Source organism: Globicephala melas, chromosome 8 (assembly GCF_963455315.2).
Source record: "Globicephala melas chromosome 8, mGloMel1.2, whole genome shotgun sequence".
NCBI classification, from domain to species: Eukaryota; Metazoa; Chordata; class Mammalia; order Artiodactyla; family Delphinidae; genus Globicephala; species Globicephala melas.
In genome coordinates, this window is record NC_083321.1 from 49,062,915 (window position 1) to 49,081,129 (window position 18,215).

The window sequence follows — 18,215 nt, forward strand, 5'->3', positions numbered from 1 at the left end:
TCATATTTGCTTTCATATTTCAGATGGTGTCCTTGCTTCTATCTAAATGTGTCCTTGTTTCTCTAAGTCCCAAGATGACCCTCTCCGTATCCTGCCTTTTCCACACAGGTGTGAACCACTGAGCATGGTGCCAAGGAAATTCTGGGGGGCAGCCACACCGGGAAGAGGGGCCCTCTAGGCTGAGGAGGTGAGGATCCTAGGAGCCCACCTTTCTAATACCAAGGAAGGACGAGAGGTCAAGAGGTTGGGGTCTACCCAGACTCACTCCCCCTGGCCCACTGCCCCATTTGGTCATGATTCCCATCCCTCTGTGCCTCCATCATCAACGAAAGCTGAGGCTTCCAAAGCAAGAAAAGAACCTGGGAGGAAGCCTGGGTGGATATAGGAGGGGAAAGGCCCATTGAGGCAAGCTCACCTTCCCTCCCTGAGTCTTTGAGACAATTCAGGTCAGGGGTGTCCCTCCCCAAAGGTTGGGCTGCCTTGGGCTCCCACCCCAAGCTACTAACCTTACTAGAGAGCCTGTTTGCCTTTAGAGACGATCCTCTGATGCATGGTGCAAAAGAAAATTCAGTAGTGAACAGGCCAGGCAGAGGCACGTACTTCCCCACCCTCCCTCCCCACTGCCCTCAGCCTGGGCCTTGGAGCGTGAGATTCACAGCATCCTCTAGTGCCCCCAACCCACTTCAGTCCTCTCCATCTGTACTGGGAAGGGCAGTCTCCCTGCCTAGGCTTTTGGATGAAGATGAGGGTGAGGATGAAGATGAGTAGCTCTGCTTCTAGTAAAGGCTGTCCTTTTGTGAAAGAGAAAGGAACAGCCTTCAAGGATAATTATCCAGAGGTTCGAGGGGCAGAGCTAGAGAGATTGGCATCCAGGGTGAGGCAGGACCAAAAGGAAGCAACAGGGTAAGGCGGCTGCAACCCAGAGACCAGGATTGAGCCGTGGCCACAGCTTCAGAGATGAGAGGTCCTTCCAGAGGAGAGGGACTTCCTGAGGGTCCTCTAAGCTTGTTCAGGTGAGGTCAAGGCTACTATATCTGACCCTAGCCTATCACCTTGAGCTATAGCAGGGAAAGTCCCTGCAGCTGCCACACCAGGCTGTGGGAGAAAGCCTTTCACCAGTTCTGATACAGTTCACTTACTGAGACCTTGTGAAAGGACAAAAATATCCGACAGAGTGTCCTGGAATGGAAAGCCAAGTCCTAGTCTGTGTTCTGCTCCTAATTAGCTTTGGGACCTGGGGAAAATTACTTAACCTTTCAGAACCTTAACTTCCTTCTCAGACGTGAGTGTTTTTAATGCCGGCCCGACCTATAAACCTCGCTTGTCCAAAACCCCTAAATCTGTTTCCCCCCCTTCTGAAGAGTAATTCCATGAAGGGTACTACATCCATTCGGTCACCCAAGCTAGAAACCTGGGCATCATCCTACACTCCTTCCTCTCCTCCACCCCTCAAAGCCAGTTACCAAATTAATCCTCTTGTTTCTATACCAAGACCTTGTTACCTCCCCTGATGACCTACTGCAATGACTTCCAAATTCCTGTAGTCTCCCCATTGTTTCCTTTATACAGGCCACTAAAATGTTATTTCTAAAGTGCAAATATGACCAATTCACTTTCTTCTAAAAACCCCTTTGCAGTTCTCCGTCTCCTAAAGGGTAATGGCCAAAGCCCGTGTCCTTTCAGAACCCCTCATCATTCTAGCCTCATCTGCTACCCCTTCCCACCAACACATAGCCAATGTTCTAACCACACGTAGATCAGGTTCTCTTGAAACTCTATGCCTGTGCATGTGTTTCCTCTGCCTAGAATACACTTTCTCCTTTGCCTGCACACAGGGTGCCAGCACAAATGTCATCTCTCTTGTGAAGCATTCCACCCGGGTTCACACTGTTAGCCATTCCTTCTTCAACACCCCCTTAGCACTTATCAAACTGTTCCAGAATCATTTATGTACCTCTCCCAGACCAGACTGCAATTCTTGATGGCTGGGATTGTATCTTATCATCTACGAATCCCCATGCCCAGCAGAGCCTGGCAGAGTAGGTATCAATAAATGTTCGTTGAGGGTGTGAAGGAAGTGAGGACTCCATTGAGATAACAGATGTGAAAGTTTAGGCCAAGGTGCTATAGGACCGTGAGGCAGCGGGGTTGTTACTCATGTTTAGAGTCAGCAAACCCCAAACAGAGAAGGGAAGAAAGCCTTAGGGAGTTAGGCTGACCTTAAGGAGGATTCGCAGGCTGGGAAAGGATAGGACAAGGAGAAGTGCCCCACCGCACACACACACCCCGCAGCTGACCAAGCAGCAGCCAGCAGGCAAAGGCCGAGGTAAAGGCAGCAGAGGGGCAAGGAAGGGAGAAAGGAAAGAGAAGAGAGACAGCTGGTACCCCAAGGTCTCTGAATGCCAAGGCATCACAGCGGTGCTGTCAGAAGGGGGTGGGTCAGGGTAGGGCTCCATCTGGAGGAAATAGGAAGTGCTGTGGTGGTAATAAACAGGGTGGATGTGGACGGTGGTGATGGAGGTGGTGGTGGTGGTGATGGTGCTGGAGGTGGTGGCAGTGGTGGTGGTGGTAGAGGAGCAGGAAGAAGAAGCAGAGGCAGATGGAGCGCTGGTCCCGAGGCCTTCAGAACTGAAAGACTGTCCAGATGAAAGGCTGCGCATTCGCCGCAGAGAGACCCGGCTTGTCAAGAAGCGGCCAGCCTCGCCCTCTACCAACCTCTGAGATCCCAGGCCATGCTGTGGTTCCGTCAGGCGCTGCCGGACGCTGCTGCTCTGCAGGCTGGGGGCTGCAAGGAGAGTGAAGAAAGTGTGAGGAAGGGCCAGCCTACTTTGGGCTGGTGGCAAGCAGGTTTGCCCATGGAGAAATGCTTACTGGAGACCACTCTGGGCCTTCAGTGGCCAATCTGGAGAATGGGGCACCTCCTCCCCGAAACCTCCCACCAGGGGTCCTAAAAGGAAGGGGAAGTTGAAGATGAGGTACCCAGGTCAGTTTTAATGGCAATTCCAATGGAAGCAGACCTAGGGCCAACATTACTATGAAGGGAGACGGTAAGGCAGTTAGTGGGAGGGCACAGGCAGGACGGGGTAGGATAGGGGTTTGGGACAAGGTCCGGGAGGGCACTAAGAACCAGCCTTTTTAGAAAGCCAAACTCAGGAAATAATTCACAACTCAGACAAGGATTTATACACAGACATGCTCATCACATCATTATTAATAATTGTATGAAAGTAAAAATAAAGGTGGAACGACAGGAAGATGATAACACATCCAACTGCTGGAAGGTTACACAGCTATTAAACATGATGCTTATGGGAATTCCCTGGCGGTCCAGTGGTTAGGACTCAGCGCTTTCACTGCCAGGCCCTGGGTTCGATCCCTGGTTGGGGAACTAAGATTCTGCAAGCCGCACTGCGCAGCCAAAAAAAAAAAAAAAAAAAAAGCTGCTCGTGAGAAGATTTTTAAAACATAGAAAAATGTCTATTAAAATGCTCAGGAAAAACAAAAGGCTACCAAATTTCATGTAAAAGGAATACCTTGAGCTATAGAATAAAAAAGACAGGAATTTGAAACAAGGCCTTTCTGTTTCTAGCTGTGACCTTGAGTAACTTACTTCCCTATTTTAATTCCTAATTTACAAAATCCTTCAGGTTGTCCTGAGGCTTCAAGATAATATTTTTAAAGTACCTGACACAGTTCATGGCACTCAATAAATGGTAGTGGTTATCATTATCTTGACCACGTAAAAAAATTATTTAAAAATTCACAGACAAAAGACTGAAAGAGAAGGTACTCAATATGATGGGATTACAGGTAGCTTTTTATGCCCACATTTACTCTTTTTACTATCCAAATTTCTTCTAATAAGCATGTACCCAACAAAGAACCAGCTCTTGGATCAATGCTGCAGATCAGGCTCTTGGAAGATGAGGGCCACCATGCCCAGAGAAGGGGTATGTGGGTACCAGATAACTTAGAGATGTGCTAGAACATCCCTCTTGGGCTCACTCCCAGCTCCAGTTGAAAATAGAATTCACACCTTTGTTTTTTTCTCCTCTACCCTGATATATGGGCCTCCCTGCCTTCTCCCTAAAGATGGGAGAAAGGACACGGTTACATGGATGGCAGAAGCCTTGGAAGGGCCACCAGGAAGAGAACACAGTTCCATGGTGATGGAGAGCTAGGGAGCCAGGGCTTCTATGGCTGGTGGCTTTCGAGACATGAAAGGGAGGCTTAAGGGGAAGAGGAGGCATGGAATAGGGACGGGGAAAGAGAGACAGAAGGGGAACACAGAAGGAGAAAAGAGGAAGAGAATCTTTCCTTCCCTCTTTCATCTCAGCCCAGCTAGATGAAGGGCCGCCAGGACATCTGTCTAGCTGGGCTGAAAGGAGAAGCCTAAGCCTCCCATCACCATGGCTGTTCTCTCTCAAGCACTCAGCTGAGCAGGCTGATTCTTCTCACCTCCGAACCCTTCCCTGAAGTTAGTAGGGACCGTGGTGAGGGAATAGCAGAGCAGGCAGGGGAGGGATGCAGGCAGGAGAAGGGGCCCGTGGGATAGGAGTGTTGGTTTAGCCCCAAAAGTTGGAAAAACAAAAGCCCCAAAGGGGCTCCTCAAACCCGGGTATTTCCAGAGGGACTGATCATCCGAGCCGGCGGATGCTGAGCAGAGAGAGCGGTCACTGAACCTACGCCCCATCAGCCAGGCAGCATCTAGGGTCCAACAGCCAGGCCAAAAGGAGAAGAGAATCTGATTTACAGAGGGCTTCGCCCTGCCCCTCAATGGGATAAGGGAAGGGCCAGGGGGCAAGGGGTGGGTGGCTCAGAGCTAATGAAGGTCCCTCCCAACCCGGAGAACATGGGAGCCTTTAGATCAATACATCAAGATCAAGCTCTACCTGCTAGGGATCCTAACCTTGCTGGGCCTCTGACTAAAGCCCTGCCAAGTTAACAGCCCAGGGAAAGAAGAGGCTTGCCCAGAGGCAGACTATCGCTGAAGAAACTTACAAATAAATCCTGTCTGGAGCTGGAATCCAGCCTGATTAAAGAATCTGACTTTCTGAAAGTGAGCCCCTAACCCAGCCCAGCTTTCTGCCATCCCCTCTGCACTCATGGGATATGGGCCCAGCACAAGAGCTTTTCCATAAAAGTCTATCCTATTTATCTAAAATAGCCTCTGATCCAGAGAAAAATTCAACAGGGTCAGTAAGGGGTATGTCCCTTCCTTCACTTAAGAATTCCCACAGAGTGCTGTCTCCTTCAATTCTGCCCTACTCAGCTCTTACCACTCGCAGGGGAGAAAAGGAAGAGGGAAGACCCGGGACAGAGGGTGGGGATGGCCGAGAGTTCAGGTGGAAAGACAGACATGCTTGTGCAGGAGATCCCTCCTGGACAAGAATGTCTTTCTGGCTTGGAGGATTTAGGGCTCTTTTACCGTAAGGGACTATTGCTTCCTGGGGCCTCACACGAAAAAACAAAAAGAAAGAGACATCATTCCATTCAACTACTTTAGCAGTTAAAAGTAAGGATTATAAAATTAAAACCAATTAAAGCAATAAGTAGTCAAAATGAATGCCATTTTTATATTATGAACCACTAAAGGAGATTATTTTTATAAAGATAGATAGGAGCAGGGGGAAAGGAGAATAAAGAGATTAAAAAAAACACAAAGAGTGAAGGGAGACACACTTAACACAACAGACCCATAGGGTAAACAGAATATATAGCAAAGGGAAAACCACCAAAGGGACAATTATAAAGGGGTATCTTGATGCGGATTATGCTTTACTAACCAAGGTCATGAGTTAAACCATCTTGGTTTCTGCCCCATATGTTGCTTAAGCACAGCAGAGGCCAACTTCTCAATCTGCACATCAAAGGCTCCTTCCCTCCTCCCCAGCCAAGAGGTCACCTACACTGCATGGACAAGGGTGACACAATCTCCTCATCCATGTCGTCCACATCGTCAGTCATGATGAAGTGGGCAGGGTTGGGGCGCGTACTACCCATCCAGCTGGGATCTATGTTGAGGGCAGCCACCAGGGAGTGGACACCAGGGTTATTGACAATCTGGAAGCCACAGAGGATCTCAATCTGTTGCCAGCGGTGCAGGCGTTCCCGCAGTGCTGCCGTCACCTCGCTCAGAGCTTGCCTGAAGAGGGATGAAAGGAAATGGCAGGCATGGGTGTGAGCCCCAACAGAAGTGAGGCTGCTTCTCAGAGGAGCAAGTTGGGGGGATATGTGTAAATAAGAAACACAATTAAATCATAAACTTAAGAGCAAGGTGGGAAATAGCCAAGGGCTACGGCACGAGACCAGAGCTGTACCTCTACCAGTGAAGAAGCAGAGTTAGGGCTGGAGGCCCTGGACGACCTCCGACTCTGAGGATGGGATGGACATCGCCAGAGCTGGGCAACAGGGGCTACTTACTTAGCTGTTAAGATTTTGTGATCCACATCATCCAGGGAAGAGCTGTGGGCCACGTGGAAGGTGCCAAAGAGTGTGTTTCTCTTCTTTTTTATCTTCTCAGCCTGCAAAGATGAGGCCCTCAGCTTAAAAAGAGCAGGGATAGAGGCTGGAGAAATGAGAAATGCTATTCTGTGACTGGTTCCCCTTCCTCCTAGCACAGCTTAGGCTGCACAAGAAGAAGGAAGACAAGAAGGGAAAGGAAAACAGAAGGCAACAGGAGAGAAAAGCATAGGGGAAGAAAGAAAATAGAGGCAGTGAGACAAGCAAAGGGATCCTGGCCCCAGGAGGGTTCTGTCCCCATGTCAGTCTGGGGCCAGCAGAGACTTCCCTCTACCTGCCTCCACTTGCTTCATCTTTCCCAAAAGGCAGGTGGGAGTAGCCCCACACCCTCATTCCCTCCTCCAGAAGCCTGAAGACATTATTAGAAACTGTATTATCAGGAAAAGAAACAAAACCCAACACCAGGATGTCTCTGTGTCCAACAGGAGGGATATAGAGAGGCAGAGAGGAGGAAGAAAGGCAGGTGAAAGGAGGGTGGGGGGAGAGAAGAGGGCAGCAGGAAGGCAGGTCTCACCCCCTCCTTGGCCACCAGCAGCTGCTTCTCGGCATTTTGCTTCTTGATGTTGTAGTACTGTACCTCCACCTCGTGTGTCAGCTGCAGCCACTTCTGAAGGGCCTCTGGAGCATACCATGAGCTATGTGATTCCAGCTCCTTCTCTGCTTTCCTCAAGGCCTCCCGGACCTGTGTAGCCAAGAGGATGTGAGTCCTTACTACTACCAAGACCCTCTCCAATGCCTCTGTATGATACTTCAGAGTTCTTTTCTTCTGTCTCACCTAAGCTTCACAACTCTCCCAAGAGGGAGAAGGGGCAAGGATTATTCTCTGTATTTTACATACAAGAAACCAAGCTTGGAGAAGGAAAGTAACCTCCTCAAGGTCACACAGTCAGTAGTGTCAACCAGAACTCAGATGGAGATTGATTGATTGATTGATTTTTGCTGCCAGAGTAGAGCAATCTATTCTCACATACTGGTTGCCTCTCCTCATCATATAGCCAATCTCAGCAATCTTCCCTGCTCTCATAAGGTACAGGCTATCTCAATAAATCCTCTTCTTTCTGACAGTTGGGTCTGTTCCTGGACCCAAGACATCACAATGTGGCAGGAAAAGCATTTGGTTGGGAGTCTGGAAATATGATCTGGTCCCTGGTCTGTCACTCAACTGGCTGTGTGACCATGTGTTTCCTAAAGCAGACCTCAATCAGTGTAAGGCTTTCTCCCATGCAAATCCAAACTGTAAGCGAAGGGGTGATCTCAGGAGAGCGTGAGCTCCCCGTCATGAGAGGTATGTAAAGAGCTCATGTCTGAAAGACCTTCAAAATGATTGCTGATCCAGAAGGGGATTGGCCTGAATACTCTCCAAAGTCTCCTCCAGCCCAGAGACTTTATCAGTGATTCTTCCATTGAGATGGGTGGGTAGGCTGTAATAGGCACTCTCTACAAGGCAAGAAAACAACAAGCAAGCTTATACCTAACATGGGCACTGCCAACAGAGGCCAAGATATGGAAGGACCAATGTGTAAGCAGAAACCTCCTCACTGACTTCTCAGCAAGGAGCATAAAATGAAGCAGATGGTCACAAAGCACTTAAGCATGAATCTGAGAGTATATACAGAATCCATTATATTCACTGAATTCCTTCTATCTCACCCAGCCTACCAGTATAAATGATCCCCAACTCCCCCATCTGAACACTGACTTTTAGCTGGTCAGAATCCCAGAGAAAAGAGATTGAGAGCAGTCTCATGCCCAACTTCAGCCACTGGGGAAGTATCCCATAGCAGGCCTGAGGTCCTCCCCTGAACCTAATATAGACCGGGAGGGCCTTAGCTAAGGACAGAACACCTTCATTCCTCTGAAAGCCAATGACAAGATGAAGCATCAATTGGTTTTTGCTCCTTGAAAAGGAAACTATAAAATGGCCCACTCCTGGCTTTATAGATTTAAAATGAGGAACAGATACCTTAGAGGCTGATACACCGAGTCTGGAAGTGTAAGATCAAGTTCTACATTAAAAGCAGTTTGATGTAGCTGCAAAACTTTGAAGCTATGAGGAGCAGGAGGACAAAGCGCTAACTTAAAAACCTCCAAGGAGGGCTTCCCTGGTGGCACAGTGGTTGAGAGTCCGCCTGCCGATGCAGGGGACAGGGGTTCGTGCCCTGGTCCGGGAAGATCCCACATGCCGTGGAGCGGCTGGTCCCGTGAGCCATGGCCGCTGAGCCTGCGCGTCTGGAGCCTGTGCTCCGCAACAGGAGAGGCCACAACAGTGAGAGGCCCGCGTACCACAAAAAAAAAAACCTCCAAGGGGCAGAAATGAATCTCTCATAGCCTTTCAGGGCTGAGGAGAAAGAAATCCACCAGATCTGAATAACAAGTCAGGAAGGGGCATACCTGAGAAACTGGGACAAATGAGCCTTAGACCAAGTCTTATTAAACTACAACCCAGTTCCAACATATGTCAGTCTCTCATTGGCTTGAGGCAATCAGAGCCTCACCCAACATACCTAACAGAACCCTATATCTGATGGAAGATTAAAAATCACCTGCAGCCTCTATTATTTTTTATGCACACTGTCCAGCATTTAATAAAAATAAATTACTAGACATGAGAAGAGGCAGGAAAATATAAGCAATAATCAAGAGAAAAAATAAGCAGTCCCACAAATGATCCAGATGTTAAGAGTTACCAGTCAAGGACTTTAAAACAACTATGATTGAAATGTTAAAGAAAATATGGGAAAAGATGGACAGGAAACATGAAAACATGGAGACTCTGGACAGGGAATGAGAACCTATAAAAGAGCATTCTAGAAAATGCCCTATGAAAGGGCATTCTAGAAAAATACATTATCCGAGAGTAGGATTCCACTGGATGGGCTAAATAGCACAATTCTCGGCAGAACACAGGATTAGGGAACTCAAAGACAGATCGATATAAAATAACCAAACCAAAGCACAGAGAGAAATAAAGAACAGAACTAAGCATAATACACACTACAGAGAACGTGTATTCTGCAGTTGTTGGGTAAAATGCTCTATATACATCAATGAGGTGAAATTGATTGACCATGTTTAAATTTTTTATATCCTTACTGATATTTTTGGCTGCTTATTACTGAGAGATAGATGCTCAAATCTCTAACTTTGATTATGAATTTGTCCTTTTAGTTTTCTTAACTTTTGCTTTACATATGTATTTTAACTATATTATTAGGTGTACCAAATTAAGGGTTGTTATATATTACTGTTTAATTCACACATATCGTAAGTGAAATGTCCATTTTTGTCTCTAGTAATACTTCTTTCTCTAAAGTCTACTTTGTCTGATATTAATATAGCTACAGCTGCTTTATTTTGCTTAGTGTTTATCCTAGTGTTCTCATCCTTTTACTTTTAACCATCTTGTATCCTTATTTGTAAAGCTTGCCTCTTGTAAACAGCATATAGTTGGGTTTTGTTTTTTATCCAGTCTGACACTTTGCCTTTCAATCGTTTTGTGTAGTCTGTTTACATCAACCAAGTCTCAGCACATTGGAAAGGACTAAAACCCTATAGCACACACTGTTTGACCACAGAAAAATTAAACTGGAAATCAATGAGAAAGATAAATAGGAAAGTACCCAAGTGTTTGAAAATTAGGCAACACACTTCTAAATAACCACAGGCCAAATAAGAAATCACAATGGAAATTAGAAAATATTTTGAAGTGAATGATAATGAAAATATGAAATATCAAAACTTAGTAAATGCAGCTAAAGCAGTGCTGAAATGGGAATTTATAGCTCCAAATGCATGTGTTAGAAAAGATTAAAGGTTTAAAATGTATAACCTATTCTTCCATCTCAAGCAGCTAGAAAAATAAGAACAAGTTAAAAAAAATTTAAGTGCAAGACTTCTACACTGAAAACTACAAAACATTGTTGAGAGAAATTTTTAGAGACCTAAATAGGTGACAGGATAACCAATCCTCATGAATTAGAATAATTATTTGGTTAAAGTGTCAGTTTTCCCCCACATTAATCTATAGATTCAATGTAAAAACAAATAACAATCCCAGCAGAGCACACTGTAACGGAATGACAAGCCAACATGGAAATGCAAAGAACCTAGAACAGCCAAGGCCATCTGGCAGGAGGACAAAGCTGGAGAACCTAACACTGCCAGATATCAAGACTTGTTGTAAGACAATGTGGGATAAGGATAGACATATAGACCACAGAACAGTGTATCTACCTGGGAAAAAACCTTGATCTCCTATCTCATCTTATACACAAAAATTAGTTTGAAATAAGCCATACCCCTAAATGTGAAAAGTAAAACAATAAAGCTTCTAGAGGAAAATATCTTGGTGTTAGGAAAAGATTTCTTAAACAGGCCACAAAAAACATCAACCATTTAAAAAAAAAAAGATTGAGTAATTGGTCTTCATTAAAGTCAACAACGTCTGTTCATTAAAAGACAATATTAAAAGAGCAAAAAAGCAAGCCACAGTCTGGGAGAAAATATTTGCAATATGTATGTATATATATAGACAAGAAGACTTACATCCAGAATATATTTTAAAACTCTTACAAATCAATTAAGAAAAAATACAACCCAATTTGTAAATTAGAAGAGATTCCCAAATAAAGTGGTCAATAAACTTATGGAAAGGTATTCAATATTATTGGTCAATAGGAAAATAAAAATTAAAATCACCATGAGATACCATTACATCCATATCAGAACGTATAAAATGAAAATGCCTAAAAATACCAAGGTTGTAGCTCAACTAGAACTCTCACACTATTGCTGGTGGCAGTATAGATTGGTACAACCATTTTGGAAAATTGTCAATTTCTGATAAAGTTAAATATATAAATGACCTACTGCATATCCAACAGAAATAAGTGATGCCCGCCAAGGAGGTTCATAAACAATGTTATTGATAAACTGCAAAAAAAAAAAAAAAAAATCTGCAAACAACCCAAAAGTCTATCAACAGGAGAATGGATAAATAATTTACAGTATATTCATACAATGGATTAATACTCAGCAATGGAAATAAATCAGTTATCACTACATGAAACATGGATGACTCTCACAGACACAATGTTGAGTGAAAGAAACCAAACATAAAAGAATACATACTGTATAATGCTATTTAGATGACGTTCAAAAAGCACGTGAAACTAATCTGGTTTAGAGATTAAGACTGTAGTTACCTTTTGGGTGGAATACTGACAGGGAGAAAGGGGAGGCAAAAGCGAGCCTTCTGAGTGCTTAAGAGAGTCTGTATCTTGATCTGGATGGTGGTTACACAAGTACATGCATATGTAAAAGTGTGCCAGCTGTATACTTATGATTTGTATACTTTATGTAAATACCTCAATTAAAAAGGAACAAAATAACTGTTACCACCTGTTATTCACTGTTCTTTGACAACTGCAGTGACCATTTTTTGCAACTTTCCCACTACTCTTAGCCAGACCTTTGGCCCCTGCCCTTTTACCCCACCCCCTCGGGGTGTCCAAGAATTCGCAGATTTCCCCTACCTGCTCCAACTCCTCCTCAGCATATTTTTGGCGGCTCCGTTCATTCTCAGTACCCTCCCGCAGCTCCTTCAGCCGCTGGGCTTCCTGCTTGGCAAGGCTGATCTCATCACGCAGCTTCTTCTCCAGGTGTACCTTCTCCACTTCCACTGTGCGGTGCTCCTCCTGAGCTTTGTGCAGCCTGGGGGGCGATGCGGGGAGCTGGAGAAGGCTAGGCAAGCGGGCGCCAGCCAACACGCCACGAGGCATGGCATCCAAGAGGAAAATGAGGGCTCCAGCACTCTGAACATATTCTCCCTACTCTGCTGCCTGTCTGGCTCTGAGGTAGCTCAGAGCCAACAGAAACCATGGTCACTACCATAATTCTTATGTGGGCCATCATTCTGCTGCCAGTAATAAAGGCTGTGAAGCTAGGTTCCTGGGTACCTGAATCCTTCCTTCTAAAGTGTCTCACATACTCAGATCATAACAACTACTAATTTACAAGGTATTTCACATTTGTTCTCCCTGCAGATAATGATATATTGTATCATTATAAGCCTGGGACAGATACGGACATGGAGGCTTAGAGACAGGAATTAACTGCATGTAGAACTGAGACCAGAATTCCAATCTATATGTCTTCAAATCCCACAGTTACTACCCTTATACCAAGGCATCTGGAAGGTGCAATAAATGTAGAACACCCTGCAAGCTAGACCAAAGACCCAGAGAAAGCCTGATGGTGAGATGTGACAGGGGTGGTGGTAGTGGGGGGGATTTAAGGAAGATGAGAGAGGAACTATTGAGCTGTACCTCTTGGACTCCTGAGTACCTGTTCCCAGAAGCACCAAAAAATGAAATTCATGCCAAAGGGGCTGGACAGGATTTGGGAGAGCCCCTGCTGTCCCCAGCCCTGAGTTCCCTTCCTAAGTATCTTCCATGGTGGGTAAGATCTAAAGGGCATCAGTTATAATGAAAATATGCCCTTGTACCCACCCACACATTCCCTCTGTTTACTGACAAAACCTTTCATCCATCCAACCAAGCTTCCTTCCTTCCTCCCTTCTTTCCGCCACATATCTATGTTCATTCATTCATCCATCCGTTCATTCACCAAGTACTTTAAGGCATCTACTAAATGCCAAGCCCTGTGCTGAGCCCTAGATATATTGAAATGAGTGAGAAAACTGTCTCTGCTGCTGAGGTACTCATAATCTAGTCCAATATAAACAAGTAAACAGATAGGTGCACACAGTGTGATAAGTTCTATGATAGAGAGATATACAAGGTGTTGGGTAGGCCCCAGGGATGGGGTGATCAACTCTGCCTGAAAGGAGTCAGGGAAGGTGAGGCCTGGGACTAGACCCAGAAGAAAGAGGAACAGTTGGCTAGTCCCTCTGGAAGAGGGAAAGGACTTAGCCACTGTCAGGTCTTCCGATCTTAGCAGGAACCACCAAGTTACCGGGGAACCAGGATAAGAGGGGGAAAGGATGAGGAAGAAGACAAGTGATATATGGCTTTAGACTTGAGGTACGGAAGAGGAAGGATAGGCTACAGAACAAGTAGGGCCCACAGAGAAGAGCACTGACCACTGAGTTCATTAAGAAGGTGAAACAGAAGAGGCAGAAACAGAACTCAGCCTCTAAATAATCCCAAGTCCAGATGTGTCAGTGACTGAAGCCTCAAAAGATGTGGTGACAAGTAAGGAGGGAAGAGGAAAAATGTCTAGGCTGCACGCTTCCTGCTGACAAACTGCAGCCTTCTATCTACTTTGTTCCTGGAGTGAAAGGGAGTTGAACCTCCTTAAGGTATACAGCAGGTGGCGCTACATGCACAGCTAAAAACAAATCAGAGGCGCCATTTCCAGCCCCATCCCCTTCCCCTTCCCCTTGCTGAATGTCCTCCTTTATTGTATTCTTCCATGACCCCACTGCTTGAAATTACACCACTAGGGATTCGATTCTTCACTGAAATATTATCCTCTCTGGAAGCAGCCTCTTCTGAAAAGCCTGTGATATGCCTGTCTTCTCCATACAATAGGGAGCTCCTTTTAAAGTAGAATCAGAACTGACCCACTTTCATAACCCTAACAGGATCTAATAGAGATGAAGATCAATAAATACCACTGGGTACAGAAATGAGAAAATGAATATACAATCAAGCCTTGTCTCACTACATCTCCTCCACAGAAGACTGAGCACCCTGAAGGCAGCAATCAGTTACCATTACAAGCAAGAAAATCAGGCAGCCTGACTGCAAGCCCTGGCTCTAAGCAGCTGTATGACTATGGACAAGTCTGTTCCCTGGACTAGGCCTGTTTCTTCCTTTGTAAATGGGAATCAAAATTCCTGCCTGCCTCAAAGAATTATCCTGAAACCCAATGAAATCCTAACTGGAATGCACATGTAGCATTACATTTATTCACCCAAAATATCAGGAACTCTGTAAAAAAGCTCTTTGGTGGCTGACAGTGTAGGCCTGCCAAAGTGAGGAGGGACAAGGAGGCACATGGGCTCTGGACACTGTCAGAGGAGGATATGTGTGTGCACAGGTGCAAGCCTGTCTTTGGGGAGTGTGTGCATTTGTTTCTCCAAGTGCCGCAGTGGTCATTTAGCTCTGGAGGCCGTGCGGAGCAGGGAGGGCTGGGAGCTTAGTTTTATCCCCAAACTTGGAATGTCTCCTGCCTAGATTCTTTGCCTTTGGAATGAAAACAGTACATTTTTCAGACAAATGAAGAACGGGGACTGCCCACATAGCAGCATTTAGCCCCCGTTTGGAAAAGGGCCCAGGAACAAGGGGGTCCAGCAAAGTAGCCAGGAATCGGCTCAGAGATAAAACTCCTCTTGCCTCCTAAAAGTCCAGCCCATGGAAATGAATCTGCTAAGCCTGCCTTTATTGAGGCAGCACCCTGTGGGTGTCGAAATTCCTAGCTTACTACTTACTGACACTCACCCTCTCTGAGGCTTCATTTCTTCAACTTGAAAATTGGGATAACAATACCTACCTAACAGGGTTGTGGTGATTAAAAACAATAATACATTTAAGTACTTAACAATACCTAGCTCTTAAGAAATCCTTTCCCCATCCCTCCAAAGAAAATTATATCTATCATTTTAAAATAACAGAAAAGAGCCAGACTTCTTCATTCCTTTTTACATGGATTCCTGCAAAGACTTCCCAACTGGAGCCCCTAGGCTGTTGGAATAATTTTCTAAAAGACAGTTCTGAAGTAGGCTTCTCCTTTTCTCAAAACCAAAACAAAGCAAAAAAGCCAAATACCTACATTGACTCTCTATTGCCTTTTGCATCCTGCTAAATTTCTCCATGTGAGTCTGTAGGTGCCAGGGATCTGGCCTCACTCTATACATTCAACCAGAACTACCAGGTTACATCTTTCCTACCCGTCTTTCAAGGCCACCTCCTCAGACTCCACATCCACTCATCTCCTACCTCTGTTCCCCTCCAGTCCTTGAAGCTCTCGTCCCATAAGCTGGCACTGAGTCACTGCTCCTTCTTAAGTGTGAGCTTTGTGGCCCCAGGAGCAGTGACTTCCTTACAATTCCCTGCACAGACCTGATTCCTAGACTTCAGGAAGTGTTGGGTTGGCCAAAAAGTTCGTTTGGTTTTTCTCTGTAAGATGGTTCCAGTAGCGCTTAGTTGTCTTTAACTTCATTAGAAACAATTTTGTTAGATTGTATTGTGACAGCTGTCATATCAGCATGCATTTAAAAAAAAAACTTATCAAAATTGGTGAATTTTTGGGGCTTCTCTGGTGGCGCAGTGGTTGAGAGTCCGCCTGCCGATGCAGGGGACACGGGTTCGTGCCCCGGTCCGGGAAGATCCCACATGCCGCAGAGCGGCTGGGCCCGTGAGCCATGGCCGCTGAGCCTGCGCGTGCAGAGCCTGTGCTCTGCAACGGGAGAGGCCACAACAGTGAGAGGCCCGCGTACCGCAAAAAAGACTTGTGCAGTGTATGGAGAAGGTGCTGTGACTGATTGAACATGTCAAAAGTGGTTTGCGAAGTTTCGTGCTTGCTGGATGATGCTCCACGGTCAGGTAGGCCAGTTGAAGTTGACAGCAATAAAATCAAGACATTAATTGAGAATAATCAACATTATACCACGCAGGAGATAGCCAACATACTCAAGATATCCAAATCAAACGTAGGAAATCATTTGCACCAGCTTGGTTATGTGAATCGCTTTGATGTTTGCGTTTCACATAAGTTAAGCAAAAAAACCTTCTTGACCGTATTTCCACATGCGGTTCTCTACTTAAGTGTAACGAAAATGTTCTGTCTGTAAAACAAATTGCGACGGGCGATGAAAAGCGGATACTGTACAATAATGTGGAAGGGAAGAGATCGTGGGGCAAGTGAAATGAACCACCACCAACCACACCAAAGAACGGTCTTCATCCAAAGAAGGTGATGTTGTGTATATGGTAGGATTGGAAGGGAGTCCTCTATTACGAGCTTTTTCCAGAAAACCGAACGATTAATTCCAACAAGTATTGCTCCCAATTAGACCAAATGAAAGCAGCACTCGATGAAAAGCGTCTAGAATTATTCAACAGAAAATGCATAGTCTTTGATCAGGATGACGCAAGACGGCATGTTTCTTTGATGACCAGGCAAAAGCTGTTACAGCTTGGCTGGGAGGTTCTGATTCACCCGCCGTATTCACCAGACATTGCACCTTCGGATTTCCATTTATTTCGGTCTTTACAAAATTCTCTTAATGGAAAAAATTTCAATTCCCTGAAAGACTGTAAAAGGCACCTGGAACGGTTCTTTGCTCAAAAAGATAAAAAGTTTTGGGGAGATGGAACTACGAAGCTGTCTGAAAAATGGCAGAAGGTAGTGGAACAAAACGGTGAATACACTGTTCAATAAAGTTCTTGGTGAAAATGAAAAATGTGTCTTTTATTTTTACTTTAAAAACCGAAGGAAACTTTTGGCCAACCCAATACTTAGGTTGGCTGACTGACTGGCACCTTCTCTTCACAGCTAGATCTTCTACAATAGTCTCTAAGCCATGTTTTATTTAAACAGAATACCAGACTATCAGAGCTAGAAGGCCCTGGTATTCTCCTAGTTCAATGCCTTTACATTACTGATGAGGAAATAAGTCCTAGAAAGGAAAGGGATTTACCCAAAGTCATACAACAAGTGAGTCTCATGAGATTTAGATGCTGTACAAGAAAGCAGGAAAGGTATTAGGAAGACAGATTTGTGAGGTTTCTTTGGGAAACAGTGAAGAACAGTTAATTATGTCTACTTCTATGGGAAGGGAAGCAGTCCAGAGGTGGGACGGAGGATAGAATGACCCCTAACTAGTCATCCAACCAGGGAAGCTCAAGACCTCTGACAGCTCCACACTTCTCCCTCTGAAGCTCCGAGGGAGAAAAGATAGAAATAAGCTTCTGCCCTGGGGAGGAATACTTGCCTGTGCGAATGGAATGGCAGGAACCTAGGCTCTGATGCAGGTTTGGAAGGATGACACAGCCTGGGCCTCTACGTCGTCGGCAGGGTCTCAGGAGCCAGACGGCCCACAGCGCAGGTGGAAACTGGAGGCTCCCAAGAGATGGCAGCATCAGGGCCGTGGGGAAGGGACAGGGCCTTACCTTTCCTGAAGGTCATGCAGACTCTGCTCAGCTCGGTGTAAGCCCTCCAGATCCTTCATCATCTTCTTCATGTGCTCCTTGGAGTAACGGTTCTGGATATAAGCAAACCAGCAGCCGCCCACACCAATAACGATAGACACCACAAGCATGAAGTCCTTGAGGTGATTATGGCGGGTCACTGCCAGAGAAGAAGGGCACAGTGAGTCGGGGTGCCCACTACACACTTAGCCCTCCAGACCCTGCTGCCCTCCTCCTCCTCCACAAAGCCTTCCCGCTCAGGAGGAAGTCGTTTCTCTTCTTAGACACACACTGGCCACACTCTGTGCCATTTTCTCTACTAAGTCAAGGCCTAGTTTGGAAAGGATGAGAGGCCTTAGAGCAATACAGGATGCTTACTGGATCATACTCTCCTAATACACAGTGAAGAGAACTAGTGCCTTCTCAATACATCCCAGCCATTCTGGGCTGCGATGAGCCCATGTGCCCAGATGCAGTGGCTTTTACCCTACAGGGTAAGCAAGGCTACAGTGCTACACTAGGTAGAAGGGGATGGCT

At 45.6% G+C, this 18,215-nt stretch overlaps 1 protein-coding gene across 11 annotated transcripts in view; it reads right to left on the reverse strand.

Moving 5' to 3' along the window:
• STIM1 (stromal interaction molecule 1) overlaps positions 1–18,215 on the reverse strand; it is a 194,120-nt gene that overhangs the window by 3,724 nt on the left and 172,181 nt on the right. For 4 of the 11 annotated variants that reach the window (XM_060303595.1, XM_060303594.1, XM_060303598.1 and 1 more), the window contains 6 exons: positions 17,661–17,838; positions 12,057–12,234; positions 7,037–7,204; positions 6,424–6,524; positions 5,910–6,145; positions 2,386–2,785 (listed from right to left, as the gene is read on the reverse strand). In XM_060303595.1, coding sequence (XP_060159578.1) covers positions 2,386–2,785; positions 5,910–6,145; positions 6,424–6,524; positions 7,037–7,204; positions 12,057–12,234; positions 17,661–17,838 — 1,261 coding nt within the window. Of the gene's footprint in view, positions 1–506; positions 544–2,385; positions 2,786–4,614; positions 4,708–5,909; positions 6,146–6,423; positions 6,525–7,036; positions 7,205–12,056; positions 12,235–17,660; positions 17,839–18,215 lie in introns of all 11 variants that reach the window. The other 7 variants (XM_030831181.3, XM_060303597.1, XM_060303602.2 and 4 more) reach the window with 4 other exon arrangements.